The sequence below is a fragment of the Acipenser ruthenus genome, chromosome 20 (genome assembly GCF_902713425.1).
Source record: "Acipenser ruthenus chromosome 20, fAciRut3.2 maternal haplotype, whole genome shotgun sequence".
NCBI lineage: Eukaryota > Metazoa > Chordata > Actinopteri > Acipenseriformes > Acipenseridae > Acipenser > Acipenser ruthenus.
The window spans coordinates 32128470-32150575 of record NC_081208.1 but is presented as its reverse complement, the minus strand read 5'-3'; the positions used below and the strand labels follow the sequence as shown (position 1 = coordinate 32150575).

General features: G+C 42.9%; 1 protein-coding gene across 3 annotated transcripts in view; it reads right to left on the bottom strand.

Annotated features, from left to right (window-relative positions):
• LOC117425917 (zinc finger protein 423-like) overlaps nucleotides 1-22106 on the bottom strand; it is a 116691-nt gene that overhangs the window by 84775 nt on the left and 9810 nt on the right. For 2 of the 3 annotated variants that reach the window (XM_058993972.1, XM_034043231.3), the window contains exon 2: nucleotides 10148-10207. The exons of the other annotated variant lie outside the window; for it this stretch is intronic. In XM_058993972.1, the coding sequence (XP_058849955.1) occupies nucleotides 10148-10207 (60 nt within the window). The remainder of the gene's footprint in view (nucleotides 1-10147; nucleotides 10208-22106) is intronic. 3 annotated transcript variants of the gene reach the window in all.

Below are 22106 nucleotides of genomic sequence, written 5' to 3'. Positions count from 1 at the left end.
ACACACACTGTGTAAATACACAGAGAATACATATTGCACAGACTCACACACACACACACTGTGTAAATACACAGAGAATACATATTGCAGAGACTCACACGCACACACACTCCCACACTGCAGAAATAGAGAATACATATTGAACACTCACACACACTCCAGAAATACACAGAGAATATACATTGCACACACACTGTGTAAATACACAGAGAACAATCTAACACTGAACTCTGACCATTTCCCTCCCTCTTAACAGTCTTAGCACTTCCTCTCGAAATAATTGGGCCTTTATGGCCTTAATGGCATGTGCTAGCAAGTGTGAAAAGGTACAAGTAAAGGAAAATAAAAGTGCTAAAGTTCCCCCCGTCTGCCGGTACTCCGTACTGGGACTTATTTTGATGCCGGTACTGGGTACTGGGACTTATTAAATCTGCTTTTCATAGCGCAACATTTCTCAAATGCGTTTTCATTCAGCACAGTTCATGCTGCTTGCATTGTTTCCTCATACTGCTTCTGTTTCTGTTTCTGTTAGCTGCTATTGGCCACCATTAATGTCAGTATAATCACAGCATGTTGATTGGCCGAGCTTTCATTCTGATCAGATTTCATTTTGTCATAAATCTCTGCCCATTTCGCTTTGTGTCAGTGCTCCTTCGTTGATCAACGAGAGAAGACTTTAGCAGTGCAGCGTGAAAACAGCGGTATGGAGTAATTATCATTATTATGAAGTAATAATTATATTCTTTAGTGTGGCGTAGAAACCATCTGAAATATTTGAAACAAACATTGCTTCATATGAATTTGAAGGCAAAAATCCATGCAAGTGTTCGCCATAAATTACATAGTTGATAAATATTAGAAAATTATCGTAACGTTTTTTGCCTTGTACCGATTTACCACATTGTCAGAATTTCGTGAAATTTTCTAAAATGGCAAGTGATGTGTGGGACAGTAGGGATTAACATTAAACAAACAGGATCAGAGTGCAGCTTCAGATCTGGAAAGCGAGTCAGAATCAGGATCAGAGTGCAGCTTCAGATCTGGAAAGCGAGTCAGAATCAGGATCAGAGTGCTGCTTCAGATCTGGAAAGCGAGTCAGAATCAGGATCAGAGTGCAGCTTCAGATCTGGAAAGCGAGTCAGAATCGGGATCAGAGTGCTGCTTCAGATCTGGAAAGCGAGTCAGAATCGGGATCAGAGTGCAGCTTCAGATCTGGAAAGCGAGTCAGAATCGGGATCAGAGTGCAGCTTCAGATCTGGAAAGCGAGTCAGAATCGGGATCAGAGTGCAGCTTCAGATCTGGAAAGCGAGTCAGAATCGGGATCAGAGTGCAGCATCAGATCTGGAAAGCGAGTCAGAATCGGGATCAGAGTGCAGCATCAGATCTGGAAAGCGAGTCAGAATCGGGATCAGAGTGCAGCTTCAGATCTGGAAAGCGAGTCAGAATCGGGATCAGAGTGCAGCTTCAGATCTGGAAAGCGAGTCAGAATCGGGATCAGAGTGCAGCTTCAGATCTGGAAAGCGAGTCAGAATCGGGATCAGAGTGCAGCTTCAGATCTGGAAAGCGAGTCAGAATCGGGATCAGAGTGCAGCTTCAGATCTGGAAAGCGAGTCAGAATCGGGATCAGAGTGCAGCATCAGATCTGGAAAGCGAGTCAGAATCGGGATCAGAGTGCAGCTTCAGATCTGGAAAGCGAGTCAGAATCGGGATCAGAGTGCAGCTTCAGATCTGGAAAGCGAGTCAGAATCGGGATCAGAGTGCAGCTTCAGATCTGGAAAGCGAGTCAGAATCGGGATCAGAGTGCAGCTTCAGATCTGGAAAGCGAGTCAGAATCGGGATCAGAGTGCAGCTTCAGATCTGGAAAGCGAGTCAGAATCGGGATCAGAGTGCAGCTTCAGATCTGGAAAGCGAGTCAGAATCGGGATCAGAGTGCAGCTTCAGATCTGGAAAGCGAGTCAGAATCAGGATCAGAGTGCAGCTTCAGATCTGGAAAGCGAGTCAGAATCGGGATCAGAGTGCAGCTTCAGATCTGGAAAGCGAGTCAGAATCAGGATCAGAGTGCAGCTTCAGATCTGGAAAGCGAGTCAGAATCAGGATCAGAGTGCAGCTTCAGATCTGGAAAGCGAGTCAGAATCAGGATCAGAGTGCAGCATCAGATCTGGAAAGCGAGTCAGAATCAGGATCAGAGTGCAGCATCAGATCTGGAAAGCGAGTCAGAATCAGGATCAGAGTGCAGCATCAGATCTGGAAAGCGAGTCAGAATCAGGATCAGAGTGCAGCATCAGATCTGGAAAGCGAGTCAGAATCAGGATCAGAGTGCAGCTTCAGATCTGGAAAGCGAGTCAGAATCAGGATCAGAGTGCAGCTTCAGATCTGGAAAGCGAGTCAGAATCAGGATCAGAGTGCAGCTTCAGATCTGGAAAGCGAGTCAGAATCAGGATCAGAGTGCAGCTTCAGATCTGGAAAGCGAGTCAGAATCAGGATCAGAGTGCAGCTTCAGATCTGGAAAGCGAGTCAGAATTGGGATACAGATGGAGGTGCGCTTCACGCTTTCCAAACACGGGCCCAACTTACAAGGTACATGTTAAGCATAGTGATCAACATTTTGTTTTGTTGTGATCCTAGTATTTTCTGTTATGAGGACTGTAAAACGAAAACCAAAATAGTGAGGTTGTTTTTCTTTGTACAATGCCCCCTTTTCTAAAACATTTTGAAGAGTGTATTTAAGTTAAATGTGAGTTTTCACATCTAAAAAAAAGGCAGAAGTAATGATATTACTTTCTGAAAATGTCTATTTTGCCACTTTGTTTCTTGTGCAGAAACCACAATACCAGGGATAAAAAAAATAAATAAAAAAAAGTCTAATTTTACACTTTCTGCCTGAAAAACCTTTTTCTGGAATAGCTCATGGTAATTAATCTACACAGAAACACAACAGAGAAGCTCACAGAATATATTATTGGAAGATAAGTAAGTACAAAAAAAAAAAAATAAAAGAAACAGGGATATATGTTCTAATCCAAGGCTATAATTGTAGCATGGCCAGGTCCTGTTGTAGGTGAGTATCCAGGGTCTGGGAAGCATGGGGATGATTTCAGAGAATACTATGGAGATTAAAATAGCACATCATTAGTAGTAGCAGTGCCTGTTACATAATACATTTCAGGGGTATTTTAGCCCCTATTGTGCATTGTTTGACTTGGACCTTTTTTATAATTTTTTCATAGCAGTTGTTTTTTTATACCATTTTTTTAGGATATTGTGAAACAAAACCCTCTCTACAGAAGTTACTGCACAGTGTAATATTTCTTAATGCTTGTCATTAAAGGTTTAACTGAAGTGTTATATTACAGGACATGACTGAGTGATACAAGCAGAGGGGACAAAGCTTGCAGTATTTTCAGCTTCTTTGTTTATGGTGAATTGGTTACTTTTTAAGGCTTATTTTGTATTTATAAATGTATCGTGTACCAATATGTATACATTTTAAAGCATTTATTAATTGGCATCTACACCTAGTTATGCACATGAGTACCTGCACTTTTTTGTTGAGAATTCCACCCCTGTATAAATTTATTTATATATATATATATATATATAAATTGAAAGTGTAGGAGACAAGGGATGAGCGCAACGAAAAAGAGCTCTTTTGCTGTAATTAACAAGGATTTCCCCAGAACCTGCTTTTTCATCTTATTTTTAATTTGCACTGGCACCTTCTGCTTCCCTGCTCAGTCCAAATCACCTTGATTGGGGTCTTGGATGACTGCGGAAAGGAAAAGTTCTCTGAACCCCCCCCCCCCCCCCCCCCCGAGGACGGGCAGGGATCCAGGTTGTTCATAATAACTGTTACCAAGCACAGCCAATAATGAGCCTCTTACTAATGAAAACACACATTGTTCTCTGTAATGAAGCTTCAAGTCTGAGGACATTAGATGTATCTGCATGCCCTAATGTTGCTGATGAAGCACGCTGCTCTGTTTGGGGATGCTCCTAATTAACCCTAATTTAGTTGATGTGTTTCTCATGCAGCCCCGCTGCCCCTCCCCTACATTCATTTGAAATTGTTTGTGGTAGAAAATAATTAGGATCTCTGGTAAACGCAATTTAATGGACCCTTTAAGGTATTTGTTTAATATATTGTAAAAGCTGAAAACAAAGTGTACTGTGACCCCTGTTAATACAGCTCCTAATGATCCTAAAGCATCACCACAATGCAGGTTTCACAGCAGGCAGGCTGCACTGTGTGTTCAGTCTACTTTAATGCATCCTGTATCATTTTCTAACAGAACTAATAGTGGAATAATTTACTGCAAAGCTTTTTGTTTGTATTTAATCTGAATTTAGTAAATGACTGGTGTCTCTTCTTTTACGAAGAAGGATTGCTTGAGGAATATAAGCCTGCCATTAGACATCTCATCTAGCGAGATCATGGACAGGACCAGTGTTCTTCTGAAGGCAACTGAACAACCTTCTCATCCAAAAAAACACAGTTCAAACAGGCATCAAGAGTGTCTGTCCTGAGATCTCTTTAATTAAAGTGTGTGCGCTTTCACTGTAAAATATTTACCATGCTTCTTGAAGGAAAGGAAAACAAACAATGAGGCTCTGGTGCAATATTTAAACTCGGCCTGGTGGTGGTGATGGGGGCAGGACAAGCGGCATGAAAAAATAAAAGGCTCCAGGACTAGCTATGAACCGGACCGATCAGCTGCAGCTGAACGAATCCCCGGCTCCTCCAGTTTGAGGCCCAGCAGGATGCAAAGCTGTCAGTCTCTTTCTTCAGACATATGGGTACTGGGGAAGCACTTATTTACACACAGGGCACGAGCACCAGTCACACTTATTACAGAAACTATTGAACCCGGTGGCAGCCTTCAATAATGCTCTGATTCTGCAGGTTCAGAAAACAGGAGCATCCAGGGGATAGGTGCACTACCCAGGCTTACTGAAGACAAAAGTTTAAAACTTGATGAAAATACAAACACCAATCTGGAATGTCTGGCTCAGTCCTTACAGGACAGGTGCATGCTTCAGGGACATGTCAAGTTAAAAGTCAATGTCATACAGATCAATTATAAATGAGAGATCGTTCAGAGGTTTCACTCGTATTAAAATAAAATCCTCCCTTTCTGTAAATGAATCCCATTGTAGCTGGGTGTTACCACGCAGTCACACTGCCTGCTCCCCTGATCATTGTGTCATCACGCAGTCACACTGCCTGCTCCCCTGATCATTGTGTCACCACGTAGTCACACTGCCTGCTCCCCTGATCATTGTGTCATCACGCAGTCACACTGCCTGCTCCCCTGATCATTGTGTCACCACGCAGTCACACTGCCTGCTCCCCTGATCATTGTGTCACCACGCAGTCACACTGCCTGCTCCCCTGATCATTGTGTCACCACGCAGTCACACTGCCTGCTCCCCTGATCATTGTGTCATCACGCAGTCACACTGCCTGCTCCCCTGATCATTGTGTCATCACGCAGTCACACTGCCTGCTCCCCTGATCATTGTGTCATCACGCAGTCACACTGCCTGCACCCCTGATCATTGTGTCATCACGCAGTCACACTGCCTGCGCCCCTGATCCTTTCACCATTAACGAGCACATGGGGGACCAGGCTGTCATGATTACACGCTCACTACGTGCTGCTCTTATTGTAATGTACAATAGCAATGCAACAACTGCGATTTAAAAAACAAAAACCTTTTCACTCCCAACCTGGCGATGCAGCAGCTATTGGAGTAAAGAGGACATAGTTTGTCTAATTCTGCAGTGAAACCAAAAGAACTGGATTAGGAGAAAGTGAAAGTGAATGAATTTCACCACGCACTAGGCACCAGAGATTCATTTTTTAAGGCTTTTTTGGGAGCTCTGCATCCCGGGAGAAAAAAAAAAAATGAATACAAATAAAAACCAAACCTGAATTGTTTTGTGTTAGGAGGCTGTCAAAGTGCAACAGGAGGCACGGCTATTGTGCACAGCATCACTTTATTAAAGCTCCTGAATGTACTGCTCGAGTTTTTCTTTGCCTGTGTATTTTCTTCTCACCCAGTCACCCATCTTGATTCAGTGGGAGCCAGGCCTTAAACTGCAAACACACACTACCTGAAATTAAAAGCACTTCTCCCCCACAGTCTCTGGTGTCATTGTTTGAAAATAAGAAATCACCAAGGGGAGAATTGTATTCGAATGTATATATATGTAACTAAGTTATCACCTGGGAACAAGAAGCACCCATACAGAGAAGCATTGTGTCTACTGTAGCACCCGACTTTACTTTAAAAATGTATACGAGCACATCTGCAACAGTCTGCTAACAAACATAATCACGCCTGTCTTTCCTTGTCGTCCGCCTTCCTTTGAGCAGCGAAACTGTTTTCCTATTATTACCTGTGGGAAATTAAAAATATATTATATATCCCGGGGGGGAGGGGGGGAGAGCGAGAAAGAGAGAGAGAGAGAGAGAGAGGAGACAGACACAGAGAGAGAGGAGAGAGACACACACAGACAAAGACAGACACAGAGAGAGAGAGAGAGAAAGAGAGAGAGAGAGAGAGAGAGAGAGAGAGAGAGAGGAGAGACAGACAGAGACACAGAGAGAGGAGAGACACACAGAGAGAGAGATAGCAGCAGTGTGGAGTAGTGGTTAGGGCTCTGGACTCTTGACCGGAGGGTTGTGGGTTCAATCCCCAGTGGGGGACACTGCTGTTGTACCCTTGAGCAAGGTACTTTACCTAGATTGCTCCAGTAAAAACCCAACTGTATAAATGGGTAATTGTATGTAAAAATAATGTGATATCTGTATAATGTGAAATAATGTGATATCTTGTAACAATTGTAAGTCACCCTGGATAAGGGCGTCTGCTAAGAAATAAATAATAAATAATAAGAGAGACACAGAGAGAGAGAGAGAGACAGACAGAGACAGAGAGAGAGAGAGACAGAGATAGAGAGATAGAGAGAGAGACACAGACAGAGATAGAGAGAGAGACACACACAGACAGAGAGAGAGAGGAGAGAGACACACAAACAGACAGACAGACAGAGACAGTGGCATATAAACTGCTTTCTTTTCACATTTGTAATAAAGTTAGCTGCTGCTGCTGAAAAAAAAGCCCAACTTACCCGATTATATCATTGTCTGGGAGCCCATATTTTTAAAAAGGTGTGAACGTGTCTAATTTTAAGCAGTGTGACAAATGGAGAGAGGATTCATTTTCAGAGTGTAGATATATTAATACGTCTGTATCAATGTATATTGCACAGGTGTCATTAGTGATGCAGGTCTACTTGTGAAATCTGTTACATAGGGAATCAGAGGCTCGCATTACAAACACATGACATGTCAGCACAACCCTGCCAAAGACAAAAACAGATCAAAGGGTGCAGCTAAAATAGGAAATGTACATTTATTTATTTTTTTTATTTTTTTGTGTATATATATAATATCTATTTATCTGAGGATCAGAAGAAACTTATCATTTATATTTGGATAAAATTCACTAGATGTGATCGTAACACGACAAACTCTGTTTTAGAGCAGATGCAGTGACTTTTTATTGTGCTTAAAAATTAACATCACGAAGATGCTGCAAAATGATCTGTCCATCTTGGGCAGGTGTTGTGACTCTTGCTCTCCAAGTTTGTGGCGCTGTCATTGACAGAGTGTGTCATTATACCGTCTCACCAGGTTTGAAATTGTTGGCTGTGAGCACCCAAGACGGCGAGCCACAGTACGCTGCCCTACTCCAGCCTCCAATATGTCGATTGCATGAAGGCGCTGCTCTCTTGACAGACGTGGCATATTGTTTTTTTTTTTCTGTATTTTCTTTATTGGCTTTTATTCAAGCTTGCAATCCAACAGCTGAAATGAGTCCATATCCAGTGCCCAATCAGCTGTCTCACTAATTAGGTGACTAAGTGTATAAGCTTCAGTCATAGTCACGCAAGCGTGTCACGGTCATGGATGAATGATTGAGTGATTAAAAACAAACCAAAAACATTTTGTCAATGTCCATCATATATATATATATATATATATATATATATATATTTTATATATATATATATATATATATATATATATATATATATATATATATATATATATATATATATATATTGTGTGAGGGCAAAGCCCTGTCTGTAAATAAAGCTTTAGGGTTTTGGTGGTGGTTAGCAGGGAAGGGGTTAAATCCTATCCCTGCCAAATACATGTGTGAATGTGGCTGTTCCCAAATGAGACCATTGGTGTCAATTGGAAACAGCCACAAAGTATAAAAAGAGAGTTTGAAGCTCTATTAGGAAGAGACTGCCTGGGAGCTGGGAACAAAGAAAAAATGTACTGTGTGAACTGCAGACTTATTTAAAAGATACTGTGTGAACCACAGTGTTATTTAAAATGGTAAAACTGTGCGTGTAAAAGTGCTTTTGCAACCAGTAAAGGGCTTAGACGTCCGGGTTCTAGTTTAGAGATTGTGAAGGAAAAGAAAGTATAGTTTAGCACTCCACATGGGAGTTAGGGTTTTGTATTATTTCTGTAAATAATAAAAAGTGCACAAATGTGCTAAAAGTTCAGTTGTGTGTCTGGTCTGCTGTGTGAAGGGTGAAGAAGAGCCCGAGCAGAGACCGGCTACATTACTATATATATATTAGTTAGTAATCTGCATTAGACCTGCTCATTGGCTGGAAAAGCAATTATGAAATCAAACGGAATACAAAACTCAGTACCCAATGTATTCACTGGTCAGCCTATGAACTGCTACAGGATGGTTATTACCTGCTGTACAAGTTGGTACATTTTTTATTCTCTGAAGTGCATTTGATGACAGTGTTATTTTGTGCGTGTGTGTATCAAATACATACAAAAAGCTCCTTCGCTTGTAAACTTTTAAACCACAGCACCCCGAGGAGTGGAGTACAGCCCTGGCAAGCCCTTCCCAGCCTCAGAAACCAAAATCTAAAAAGCATGTTTCATATTAGCTGCTTTGTGGGAATGCTACACAGAACAAGACTAATGCAAACTGGAAGATAATAAAGAACAAAATGAACGTCTTGGAGTGTGAAAGGGGGGGGGTGTGAAGGGGGGGGGGAGAATGGAGAAGGTCAGGGATTGGATTCAGTTACTCAAGATCACTGGTATTGCAGGAAACTGGCTAACAATGTGCTGCTTTACAGTGCTTACTGGAGCTATATAACAATGTGCTGCTTACTGGGGCTATATATCTACACACACACACACACACACATATATACACATGCATATGGAGGGTCTTCAAACACTTATTGTAAATATCTGTAAAATGTGTATGGAATAAAGTTTATTGGATGATCCCCAAAAATCTACAGGAGTACATGATAAAAGATTAAAGACACATTTTATTACACATCTCACAAAGTACTGTCTGTCTGTGTGTGTGTGTGTGTGTGCGTGGGTCCTGTCTGTGTGTGTGTGCATCCTGTCTGTGTGTGTGCTTGCGTGCGTCCTGTCTGTCTGTCTGTCTGTGTGTGCGTGCGTCCTGTGTGTGTGTCTCTGTGTGTGTGTGTGTCTCTGTGTGTGTGTGTGCGTGCGTCCTGTGTGTGTGTGTGTGTGTGTGTGTGTGTGCATGCGCGCGTCTCTGTGTGTGTGTGTGTGTGTGTGTGTGTGTGTGTGTGCATGCGCGCGTCTCTGTGTGTGTGTGTGTGTGTGTGTGTGTGCATGCGCGCGTCTGTGTTTATATACCCTGCCCATTGCGGGTCCTTTGTAATATTGACATCCTAAAAGGTCTCCAGTCCTATGCACCCCTCCCAGTGCAGCAAGTCAAGCACACTGAAAGCTATCTGTGTGGCCCGTGCAATTGTGATTGTTAGTTTTTCTGTTCAGTATGGAGAGGGGTTGGGAACAACAACTTTAAAAATAATCTTCAAAGGGGATTTACAAAGAGAAAGAAAAAGCCATTAACTACGGGCTCCAATAGCTCTCTGGAGTATGAAGAATATTCATCTCTTTTTTTTTTTCCTGGGTTTTATGGGCCATACAGAATTGATATTCCAGGTTTTGATTCAGTGGATAGCCCCGGTCCTGGTGCAGGAATGTGACATATAGAGTATCTGACAGCTTCCTGGCAAGCAGGCGATTTAATAACATAAAGTCTATACCTGTCTGCACTGCCGTGGAACCCCAGCCTGGAGCAAACGCGGAGGACTCGCCTTCTTCCACTGAAAGAAACAGGGGAGGGGAAAGGGGGAGGAGTGGGGTTAAAAAGGAATCACTTTCAGAATCCATTAAAACAGTGCAGGTGTGGTTTTGTTGTGTTTGTTTTTTTTTTTACTTTTTTGTGACACAGAAAGCAACCTGTTTACACACAGACACCTGTTAATTACAGAAGCACAATCAGTGAACTAAGTGTCCCCACAGTGAAAAACAAATACAACTCTACACTGCACCAATGCATCTCATTTAGTAAGAGACTTCAGAGATGGAAAGAAGACTCCTATTGCATAGCAGTTTCACCCATTCCGGGTTTTAATACATGCGGAGATACAGCCAGTTATTGAAAGAACAAATACGAATACCACGCTGAAGGCATTTATCAGCGGGTACCTTGCAGCTTCCTAATGCTACCCTTCTGCTCTTCTAACAGTAGATAGTGCTGTCAGCCAGGATACCGAATGGCTTTGCTGAGCACTCCGCATATTCACAAGAAATTCCAATAGCACACATGACGTGAGCGCATACTAGAACAGGAAAAGAAGCTTTCCAGGACACAATGGAATCGTTCCATCAAGGGCTGGCCGTTTCCACAGGAGCCTTGGAATTGCAGCGCGAGTGTAAATAATGAAATCAGCCCCATTGTTGTGAACCCCCAGCAGGATGTGGCTGTTAGCAGTGGCACATGACAGGGTCGAACAGGAGTGTGAGCAGAGCTCCACTGGAGGAAGCAGAAGAGCACACTCAGGGGCTGATTGTGAGGAGCAGCTTACCCAGGAACACAGGAAGGCAGCGTGGGATATTCATATACTCTGATTAAGACCACATTAAAACGCTCAGCTGTTTTGCTCACTTTAAGGTCACACTGGCACTCAGGACTTCAGCAAGCCGTAAAACTTCAGTTCAGGACAACCCACTGAATCAGACCACAAATATGTGTTTTGATAGAGTCATTTTCACTTTGCATAATACTTATTTCCATAACTGCCAAGAGCAATAGACTTGTACCTTCCTTTGAAAAGCCCTGAGCCCTGACTTGACAGACAATGCTGGGAACCTGGCCTTCCTGCCTACAGAAGTGCTCAGAAAGGACTGCTGTTAAGCCAGGCCTGCGAGTGTCACAACACGATTTCGGCAACGGGTACGAGACACTCCAGAGAGCTCTCGGGCCGGCAGTCTCCAGCGTGCAGCTGCTTGTACATGGAGGTGTGTTTTTTAAACACAGTGCTTTTATTAACAGGAGCCCACCTGGTTACCAGCGTGCTGGCTCGTCTCAGCTCATTTACCAAAAGCCAGGTTCCTGGACATGAAGATATTCTGTACAAGTTCTGCATGCCCTGCTCTTAAAAAATGATTCCAACTGCACACCGTCCGCGGCTCCCTCTCAATTAAACTGCACACCGTCCGCGGCTCTCTCAACTCCCTCTCAATAAAACTGCACACCGTCCGTGGCTCTCTCAATAAAACTGCACACCGTCCGTGGCTCTCTCAACTCCCTCTCAATAAAACTGCACACCGTCCGCGGCTCTCTCAACTCCCTCTCAATAAAACTGCACACCGTCCGCGGCTCTCTCAACTCCCTCTCAATAAAACTGCACACCGTCCGTGGCTCTCTCAATAAAACTGCACACCGTCCGTGGCTCTCTCAACTCCCTCTCAATAAAACTGCACACCGTCCGCGGCTCTCTCAACTCCCTCTCAATAAAACTGCACACCGTCCGTGGCTCTCTCAATAAAACTGCACACCGTCCGTGGCTCTCTCAACTCCCTCTCAATAAAACTGCACACCGTCCGCGGCTCTCTCAACTCCCTCTCAATAAAACTGCACACCGTCCGCGGCTCTCTCAACTCCCTCTCAATAAAACTGCACACCGTCCGCGGCTCTCTCAATAAAACTGCACACCGTCCGTGGCTCTCTCAACTCCCTCTCAATAAAACTGCACACCGTCCGTGGCTCTCTCAACTCCCTCTCAATAAAACTGCACACCGTCCGCGGCTCTCTCAACTCCCTCTCAATAAAACTGCACACCGTCCGTGGCTCTCTCAACTCCCTCTCAATAAAACTGCACACCGTCCGCGGCTCTCTCAATAAAACTGCACACCGTCCGTGGCTCTCTCAACTCCCTCTCAATAAAACTGCACACCGTCCGTGGCTCTCTCAACTCCCTCTCAATAAAACTGCACACCGTCCGCGGCTCTCTCAATAAAACTGCACACCGTCCGTGGCTCTCTCAACTCCCTCTCAATAAAACTGCACACCGTCCGCGGCTCTCTCAACTCCCTCTCAATAAAACTGCACGTTCTGGACAACACCGGTGTGCATTACAAGGAGTAAACTTTCAAAGGGATTCCTTAATAGCGTATTGCAGTTAAAACTGGTGCAGTAATTAAATTATATATATATATATATATAAAATCCGCCTGGTGTTCTCTCAGCCTCGCTTCGCCCACGCTACTCCACTACTCCGCTCACTCCACTGGCTCCCGATCACCGCTCGCATCCAGTTCAAGACTCTTGTACTAGCCTACAGATGCCTTGACCAGACTGCACCCAGCTACCTCCAGACCCTCATCTCTCCCTACACCCCCACTCGACTTCTCCGCTCCGCCTGCACTAGAAGACTGTCTCTACCTCCGCTATGCTCCCCTGCCTCCAGAGCCCACTCCTTCTCCACCCTTGCTCCGCAGTGGTGGAATGACCTTCCTACAGATGTCAGGACTGCCCAGTCCCTGACCACATTCCGGTGCCTCCTTAAGACTCACCTCTTCAAACAGCACCTGTAGAACTCCTCTGTTTGTATCCTGGGACACTATCACCCTTCATTTAAATGTGCTTTATTTTGCTCTTTATCTGCCCCCTATTTTACTGCATTTAATCCTGTACTTCAGAATACTGTAATCTGCCAAATGTTTAACCTGTAGTATTTTGTATTTAATCATATCCTGATGTAACTATCACTATTATCTGCTGTATTATTGAATTGTGGTTTGTCACACTTGTACTTTGCTTGAACAAAAGTTACTGTATTTCTTGCTCTTATTGTATTACTTGTATTGTAACACTTGAAATGTATTTGCTTACGATTGTAAGTCGCCCTGGATAAGGGCGTCTGCTAAGAAACAAATAATAATATATATATATATATATATATATTGTATTTATTTATTTTTTTAAATCATGCATGAAAAAGTATATCAATGTTCATTTTTAAAAACAAACCGTGTTAATACATGGCACATGCACACAATGAAAAGAAGACAGGGCTGCTGTTAGATCACGATTCCAGCTGCCTTATACATTTCTCAGCATGCCAGCTTTAAGTCACAGATCCTCTTTTCCCAATAGAATAACAACCATAAATTACACCTAATCATGATTTCACTCATCCCCCACTTAACGCTCCATTAAGAAACTAATATTTGAGTTTAGTCGAGCAGCAAGATTTGAATTGACCAGATTGAGAATGGCAGCTAGCAAGGAGCTGGAAACGAGGAGTTTAATAAGCTGCTCAGCCCACCTCAGGAACAACGTTTAGCTTTCCCAACCAACCCCTCTGCAGCACACTACTTTCCATTTCGAATGCCTAGCTGGGACAGAATTATAAGAGACGCTGTGTATGAATGCACGGTATCCTCCCTCGTTATTCGCCTGCCTGCAGCTGTGGCAGCATCGACTGGGATCTCGTCTGATGCCAGAAGCTAAGCAGGGTTGGGTCTGGATGGTAGCACATCCAGAGGCATCAGCAGATACTGCAGGGGTGCTATTCTATAGAGAACAGAGGAACGTGTCCCAAGGAGGGGAGCCCATTCGCCAGCAATGCTCGTCTGGTTCCCAGCAGCCGACTGATCTCAAAACTGGATGTTAAAGGATCCCAATAATTGAGCATTAACAGCATGATTAGGTACCCTTTCTATACACTCATTGTGTGAAGTAGTGTCTACTGCCATCCTGCCCTGTTGGTCATTCAATGCAGGTGGGTTTGACTGAGACACACACACACACGCACACACATCCTTATATCCAAGCTGGAGGCACAGCAGCTCTGTTCTTCAGACGGCCATACCCTGCAGGTGTGGACCAAGAAACTAAAACCAGATGTTCCCAAAACATCCTTTGTGAATGGGGGTCATGAAGGAAGCCTCCTGCTTGAATACTGCCCTCTGAGATTAAGCTGGACCTCACACAGAGATAGCTTGTGCCAAATCTTAAACGTTCCCAAGAACAACGAAAAAAAAAAAAACTTTTCATTAGCAAATAAAAACATTTTAAAAGCTTTTTCATAAATTTTTCCTACACGGAATTTCCGCCTTCATTAGGCGAATTTCTGGATTCATATTAGCAAGTCAGTGCTAAAACACAAAGTTACACATTGCTGTCACAATCTGTCGGCCTATTGTGCATTCACTGGGGGGGGGGGGGGGGGGGGGGGGGAATGTGTGGAAGACAGACGCAGGTTTCCAATTACTGCTACTGTGACCACATGAGGGACATACCAGGGAGGACAGCTCTGATCAACTCTAAAACCAAACTCTCCTTCCCTCCCGGACAGCTCTGATCAACTCTAAAACCAAACTCTCCTTCCTGTCCAGACAGCTCTGATCAACTCTAAAACCAAACTCTCCTTCCTGTCCAGACAGCTCTGATCAACTCTAAAACCAAACTCTCCTTCCTGTCCAGACAGCTCTGATCAACTCTAAAACCAAACTCTCCTTCCTGCCTCACCTCCAGCAGTAGCTCTACAGTGTTTGCTGCCTGTTGGTCACATGGTACTTCAGGGTTGGAGTGGAGTCATTGACGTTATACTAACTAGATCATAGTCGACAGCAGCTTTGCCTGGGACCAGTGCTTTAAATACTTCCCTAACTTATCCCCAAACCTCGCTGTTTGACGATCATTTCAAAATAAATGTTGTCTTTTGTTAACTTTCTGGACCCTTTAGTTTTGACCAGCAGTTCCCAAACTATGGGTCACGACCCACTGGTATTGGGGTGAGTCACAGAACCAAACAAAGTTAAACAAACATATTTTTAGTTTGAAATGAATCAGAAAATAATGACCCTAAATATTTTTAATCTGAGAAAACAAAACGATAAGATCACTACTAGACAAATAGATTATAAAAAAATTACACAATGTAGCCCCCCCCCCCCCACATGTAAAATGGTCTGGACCAGAAAGCTATCGCACGCTCCAACTGAAAGTCACCTCACCAGTGAGCGGTAGTTAGGCTGGTACTGTGTATTAAATGGAAACAATTTGTTAAAATTGATACTTTTTAAAATGAAAGAGAGTACTAGAGATCTAAGTACAAGTCCAATGCCTCCACCTGAAAAAAAAGCAAACCTGTATCACAGAAATATGACCACAGTTACGTTGAGTTTGGCTTCATTGTGTGTGGGACTGAAAATGATCCAGCCCCAAAGTGTGTGTTGTGCCTCGAAATGCTTGCAAAGGAAAGCATGAAGGCTTCCAAATTTAAAAGGCATTTAATTACCTGGAATGCACAAACAAAAGCTGTGGTTTATTTCTTAGAAAAAAAAAGGAATCTATTCGCCAAGAAGCGTGTTTTAAGAAAAAAAAAAAAAACCCTGAAAGCATTGTGTCTTGCATCTCTGCACATTGCAAAATCAAAAAAGTGAAATCGGGGAGGAGCTGGACAGCGTTGAGCAAATGCTATGGAAGACACACCAAGTCAAAAGATCAAATGTGTGCCACTGCCAAATACTACTGAGCAAAGTAAATACTACTGTGCAAAGTACTACTGTGCAAAGAAAATACTACTGTACAAAGAAAATACTACTGTGCAAAGTACTACTGTACACAGGCGTATTGAAGACAGGGGTGGGAGTGTTCCGTCTATAGCCGATTTTCCGTCTTAAAAATATTTTGGTAACTGAAAAATCAGTGTGCTTGGAATGTGAACTGTGGCAATGGCGGGTGTTGGCGAGCCGAGAGCTGATTTCTTAAGCAAAAACGAAAAGTTGTTTTCAGCGTCTTACAATTTACTGTGAAAAATATGCATTTCATTTTCCTTGCAGCATTTTACAATGTAAAGTCATACTTTTCCCAGTGACGTGCATTATGGCAACGGGGTCAAACAAATACAGACTTCATGATGACGTTCGAGTTATACTTAAACTAGTCTGTATAATCATCTGGTGAGTCAGTGGCATATATGATGTTTCAATTTACTAATAATCTGAAGGTATCTGGTTTTAAAACTTCATAATTATAATTTTTTCTATGTAGTATGAGAAATGTAAAGAAATACAAAAACTTGGGTTTTGTCATATAATATTTTAGTTTCTCCCCTGCATTTATTGATTTAAAGGAACACTGATACATTTAAAAGATGATTTCAATAGAGGCTCGAGCTTCAATGTTTGAATGCCGTTTGACCTTTGACGTAGCGCAAATACTTCCAAGGTTAGCTCAAATATGTTCCATTTAATAGAATAGAAATACATAGAATATCTTAGGTTAGCTGTACCTGAGAAAAGGCAGTGAAAACGAGCGGCCATATTTAGCTGGAAACAAGGTATTCTCAGCACAGTAATAAGCTTTTAGTTTTGGTTTGAAGGCAGCAGGAGCTTAGCCTGTTTTTTCTTTCTTTCTTTTTTTGTATTTGCTTGACAGATGCCCGTATGCACGACGCCTTACAAAAGTAACACGTTATTACACTAAGCTAAGAAACAAGCTAAAATATAAAATACAGCAAGTTACTACAGTTACTATTAAAATAATTATTTTCTATCTATCATTTTGTGTAAATAAGTACGTTGAGGGTTTTAGAGAAACAGCCATTCAGTAATTAACATTATGACAGGTAATGGCTCTTCATAACAAAGGCGGCCTAAAGCATTCGAGGCTTCTTTGGATTGTTTCTTGTTGTTATGCATCCAACCAAGAAAACTGTTTGAAGGAACTCTTTGCTGGCAGGTTTAGAGGGAGTTTACTCTGCAGACTAGCAACTGAAGTGTCAAAGAGAAAAGAAAGAGACAAAGCAGCAATGCTATGTGGTAGGGATTCTCAACTGTCGTCCTTGTAATCTAATGTAATCGTTGAAGATAGATAACCTTTCAAAGGTTCTCTGGTGCCTTTGAAGTCAATGCAGATATAAACAACTGTAACCCATATAAACACAATTAAAAAGGGAGAGGGGTCCAGTTTTAACCTGCCTCATGGGGTCAGAGTAGCATTGTAGGCTTGTATCCTTCAAGGCTGAAGCTGCACGATACACAACTAGACCAAGTTCAGATCCCAGCTCAGAACCCTCAGACAGGCAGGATTCCATCTTCCTGTCAATCTTCTTGTACTGGCAGGCCATGCTACAGTGCAGTCCACGTTTCAACGCATTCTGGGCCCAGTCAGGCTTTCAAAAGCATACACACAGTACAGCGCAGGCCCCCACGTTAAACTAGAAACGGATCCCCCGGGGGACAAACACATCCTTGACACAATTTATTTTTGTACTGAAATTCTGAATGCTAATTGCTGCTCTCACAGTTAGAAATATGTAGTGCTATTTGCATTTCTTGAGCCTCTTAAACAGTGTTAAGCTGTTCCATTATTGTGTGCTAATGTTGCAAACGTTGCTGAAGGCAGTGCAGTCTGTGAGATGGCACTTTGAACAGAGCACGGGCGGAGATCAAACAACTTGCACAGAATCCGTGCATGATGATGAGAAACAATTCCCCCACAAAGCCCAAACCATCAGGGATATTAGAACACACATTTTTAATTGTGATTCTTAAAAGAAGGTTTAATTTATTAAAGGCTGCTGGCTTTTACAGGAAGCAAACAAAAGCTAGCGTTGTTTGTCAGCCCGCGTGCTCCCAGAGATACCAACCCTGCCTCTTCACAGCAAGACAGCACTCGACTCTTTAAAGAGGCTCTCTAATAAAATAGTTCACTAAGAACAATGGAACGGCTTTTCCAGAACAAACAACAGGAGGTGCAAAGTATCAATGAGTAGAAGTTCAAGTTCCCAGAAGTATGTTCTGCTGGTGTAATGAACAGGCTGTGTTTTTATGAAATGGCTTTGCTTCCACAGGGAGATAAAGAAGTACAGATCATCATGTTCTTAATTATTGAAAAGGCGGCAACTTGTGGTTTCCAGTGTTGAGAGACAAGGGAACTTCATGCTATTGTGTTCAAGTGTAGTTTATTGCATGCTTTGGTACCGTTATGTGTTTTTAAAACAAAAACTAATTAAAAAATAAAACACAAAAAATATTAAAATAGTTAATGCTTTTGGTTGAAAATGAATTCCAAGGTGATTCAAGGAGCACAAGGTCTTCTCTCGTTTCAGGAACCCGCGATACAGAGAGTGGGAACACAGAATGCACCCACTGCAGGTTGAATCAAAGCCATTCCTCCACACCGCGGCTTTCTTTTCCGGCATGGTTTCAGAGACTCACTGCGGCGCGGGTGGAGCTCATCCCACAAGACAGATTACAGCTCCGGTACAAAACTCACCCGGCAGCTTTGTGTGGTATAAACAAAATACCTAATGGCTTTCGTTGGGATAGTACATTAATCCCCACTTGGAGAGCTCTGGAAAGCATGCCTCCCTCCTATGCCTTGGGCACTGTTGTGTGATTAAGCCCTCCTCACTTATGGGATAAAACTTGGTATCCCACTGGAAGCTATTAGATATCCCGCTATACTGTGCGTGTCAGCATCCTCTCTACTGAAGTCAGGAGGGCGACTCCCTGGGTTTGCTCATCAGCTATTCTACTGAAAAGCCCGAGCAGGAGACTGATCCGCATGGAGGCCGGGGTTCATTCATTAGTATCGGCTCAACCTGGGCTCTCAGACAGGTGCTGTACTGCAACAATGTAAAGAAGAAACCGCAGCGGCATTTACAGAGCCGCATTAACGAGCTGCGCACTGAAGCTCGGAACCTTTACTTGCATAAAGAGGGTTTTGTTTGTTTCAGATTCATTTGTCTAAACAGGAGATAGATATATATATAGATAGATATATATATATATATAGATAGATATATATATATATATATATATATATATATATATATATTCATCATTTGAAGCCCACTATTTGATGGATGGGTTTTTGATGACTTCATATATTTATTATTATTATTTTTTTAATTTGTATGAGTGAATCTGTCATCATAGATATGCTGTACAAACCAACAGACAGATTAGAAAAAGATGGATAGCCTGAGGGAGTTGGAGATTCAGTATTCCTGAGACTAGTGGTATTAAAATGCAAAGCGGCATTAAAGAAAACTTGACTATGGAGTATTTGTGTAGCCGACTACGCCGATCCTGCAGGAGACAGAACTAGACACCCAGAGTGCACCAGGTCTCTCTGAGGAGGCAGGCATGCTCAGGGGCTAGCCTACAGAAACCTCAGGAGACAGAGAGAGTGCTGCGGAGGTCACTGCTAGCCCACGGTTCAGACCAAGTCTCATTGGCAAGGGATGACATCGCCCAAACCCATCGACCCCTCGGCAGTCTCCATTGTGCTTTTCAACACTCCCTGTTCTGCGTGAAACTTTTTAAAACTTGCATAATTAGGAGCATGCTTCACTGAAGATATTTAGAGATACATTTATATATAAACATTTTGGAACATACAGTGTTTGAATTCTAAAGCAGTTTGCTCTTCCTGTCAATCCAGCACTACTCTTGAGTTTATATAGATTCCATATGCAACATTCAAACAGAGTGTTGTGATGCGATTAAGGGAAGGGTGTTTATCCTCCATTGTCTCTGTATTATTGGGACACAGTATGCAGCTACAGCCAACGCCAGCTCTTTCCTCCCCATCCAGCTACAGCGTGCCACTGTAATGAAGGTCTGTCACTGCTCAAGTCATCCTGAACTGAGCCACTCTCTAGTTAACAGCACTTCACAAGTTTAACAGGATATGAATGCTGGCAGTGGAACCGAAGCTGCCGCAGCACAGCTGTGTAGAACAGAATCCGTTTCATGATCGGAGCTACCCATGTATGGCATGTTGTCTGCCCAATTTATGTTCATCACCTCACAACTTAAATCGTAGAGCAAGGCAGAGGAATCTCAGAGCAGGGACTGCACCGGATACACAGAGTGGCCTGACCTGCTGACCGCAGAGCAGACAAACAAGGAAGCGAACGGCAGTTTAAACCCAGGGTTTCATCTTCATCAGCTGCGATACCCAATAACATACTGTATACAGCTGCAAAGTATAGAATGCCACTCATAATACCCACGGAGATCAGGACTGCTCAGTCCCTAGCCACCTTCCGGCACCTCCTCAAGACATACCTGTTCAGACAGCATCTGTAACCCTCACAGCTCTCCACTATACTGGACTATATGGCACCCAATTGTACCAGTACTTGCATCAGCATGTACTTGCACTGAACTGCTTCATACCTTGCCGCATTCTACTACTGCTCTTAATTATAACTACTTCCTGTATCTTGTATTTGACTTCACTCTTCCAGGTATTCGTACTCACGTTTTTTGTAATTGCTCTTATTTGAAATCATTCTCATCCATTCATCGTACTTACTACATGCTCATACTGGACTTGTATAAGCAAATCTTTTTAATGAACTGCTCTCAGTGGAACTCACTCTTAAGTGTAATTTACTGTATTCTCTATTTTTGCTCTTATTTGAATTTGCTCTTTTGCTACTGATTTTATTGTACTTTACAGCTGCTCTTATCTGGAATATGATACTCTGTAATGTGACACTTTACAATGTGAGCTTTTGTAATGTGATACTTTGTACTGTGATATTTTGTAAAAATTGTAAGTAGCCCTGGATAAGGGCGTCTGCTAAGAAAAATAATAACAATTAATAATTTAGGTAAAGGGAAAAAGTCTACAACATGTGTTACAATGATAGTGTCTGGTAAGGGTCCCGAATGTAAAAAGGCTTGATTTTATTTTGTAGAATGCCCAGGTATTATCAGTCAAGATTTGTGACTTTTGCTTTACGTAATGCAGTTGACATTTGTACCCATGCCTATTAAAGCTCTCCGGCTGCAGTGAGGCGGACAGGATCAGTAATGCTGTGTGAGCAGACAAGGCACAGGGACAGGATGCCTCTCAGTTCAGAAAGCGGGGGTTGGGGTACTTTCTCCACAGTCTTGGTCTTTCATACGATAAACTGGTTGTATCTGTTTCTTCATATTTATCAGAAGACCTCGAGCAAATCGCTGAAGCAAGACGGGTTTAAGTCACCTTGGCTGTAAACCAACACCACTTAAAGTAATAAATTAGGCCTTGGTCCAAAGAGACAAGCACCTTTGTGGTATTGCAGGACTGGGGTGGAGAATCATTCTTTGAATTCTTTGCCCATAACTGCCCTAGACCGGAAGGATCACCTTTTCTTTCAGGGGGCTGTGGAGCACTTCTAATTCAGTCTGCATGCCTCAAGCCAGCCCTGGACTGGGGGGGAGGGGTCCATCATTAATCTTAGGGGGCAAGGGAGGGAAGGAGCACGTGACTGTGTGCCGACCCAGTCCAGCTTCAGGAGAGCATGATTTTCAGTTCCGTGCGATCAGCATTCAGGCCCTGCGCTGACTTACACTCCCTACTTTCCTTTCCTTTGACATTTATTGGTCTCTTTACTGTCAACTTGCCCCCTTTGTGTTAAATGTCAGCTTGCCCCTGGTCACTAAGATAAATGGCTGGAAGAACATCCTATATTTAAATTGATAGACCTAATACAGTGCTCCCTCACTAGAAGGCTCTCGGTTATAATGCACCTACAGCATGTCCCCCAATTCCATACACTAATGATTCATGCAATATTTCTACAGTAAATACAGTGCCGGTGTTGTTCAAACTGTAAACACTTTCTCAGTCTATCTTCCGTTTCTGTCTCTCCCTTTTGATACAGCATCTGAACTGAAGAAAAGCTGCGCTGGCACTTTGTA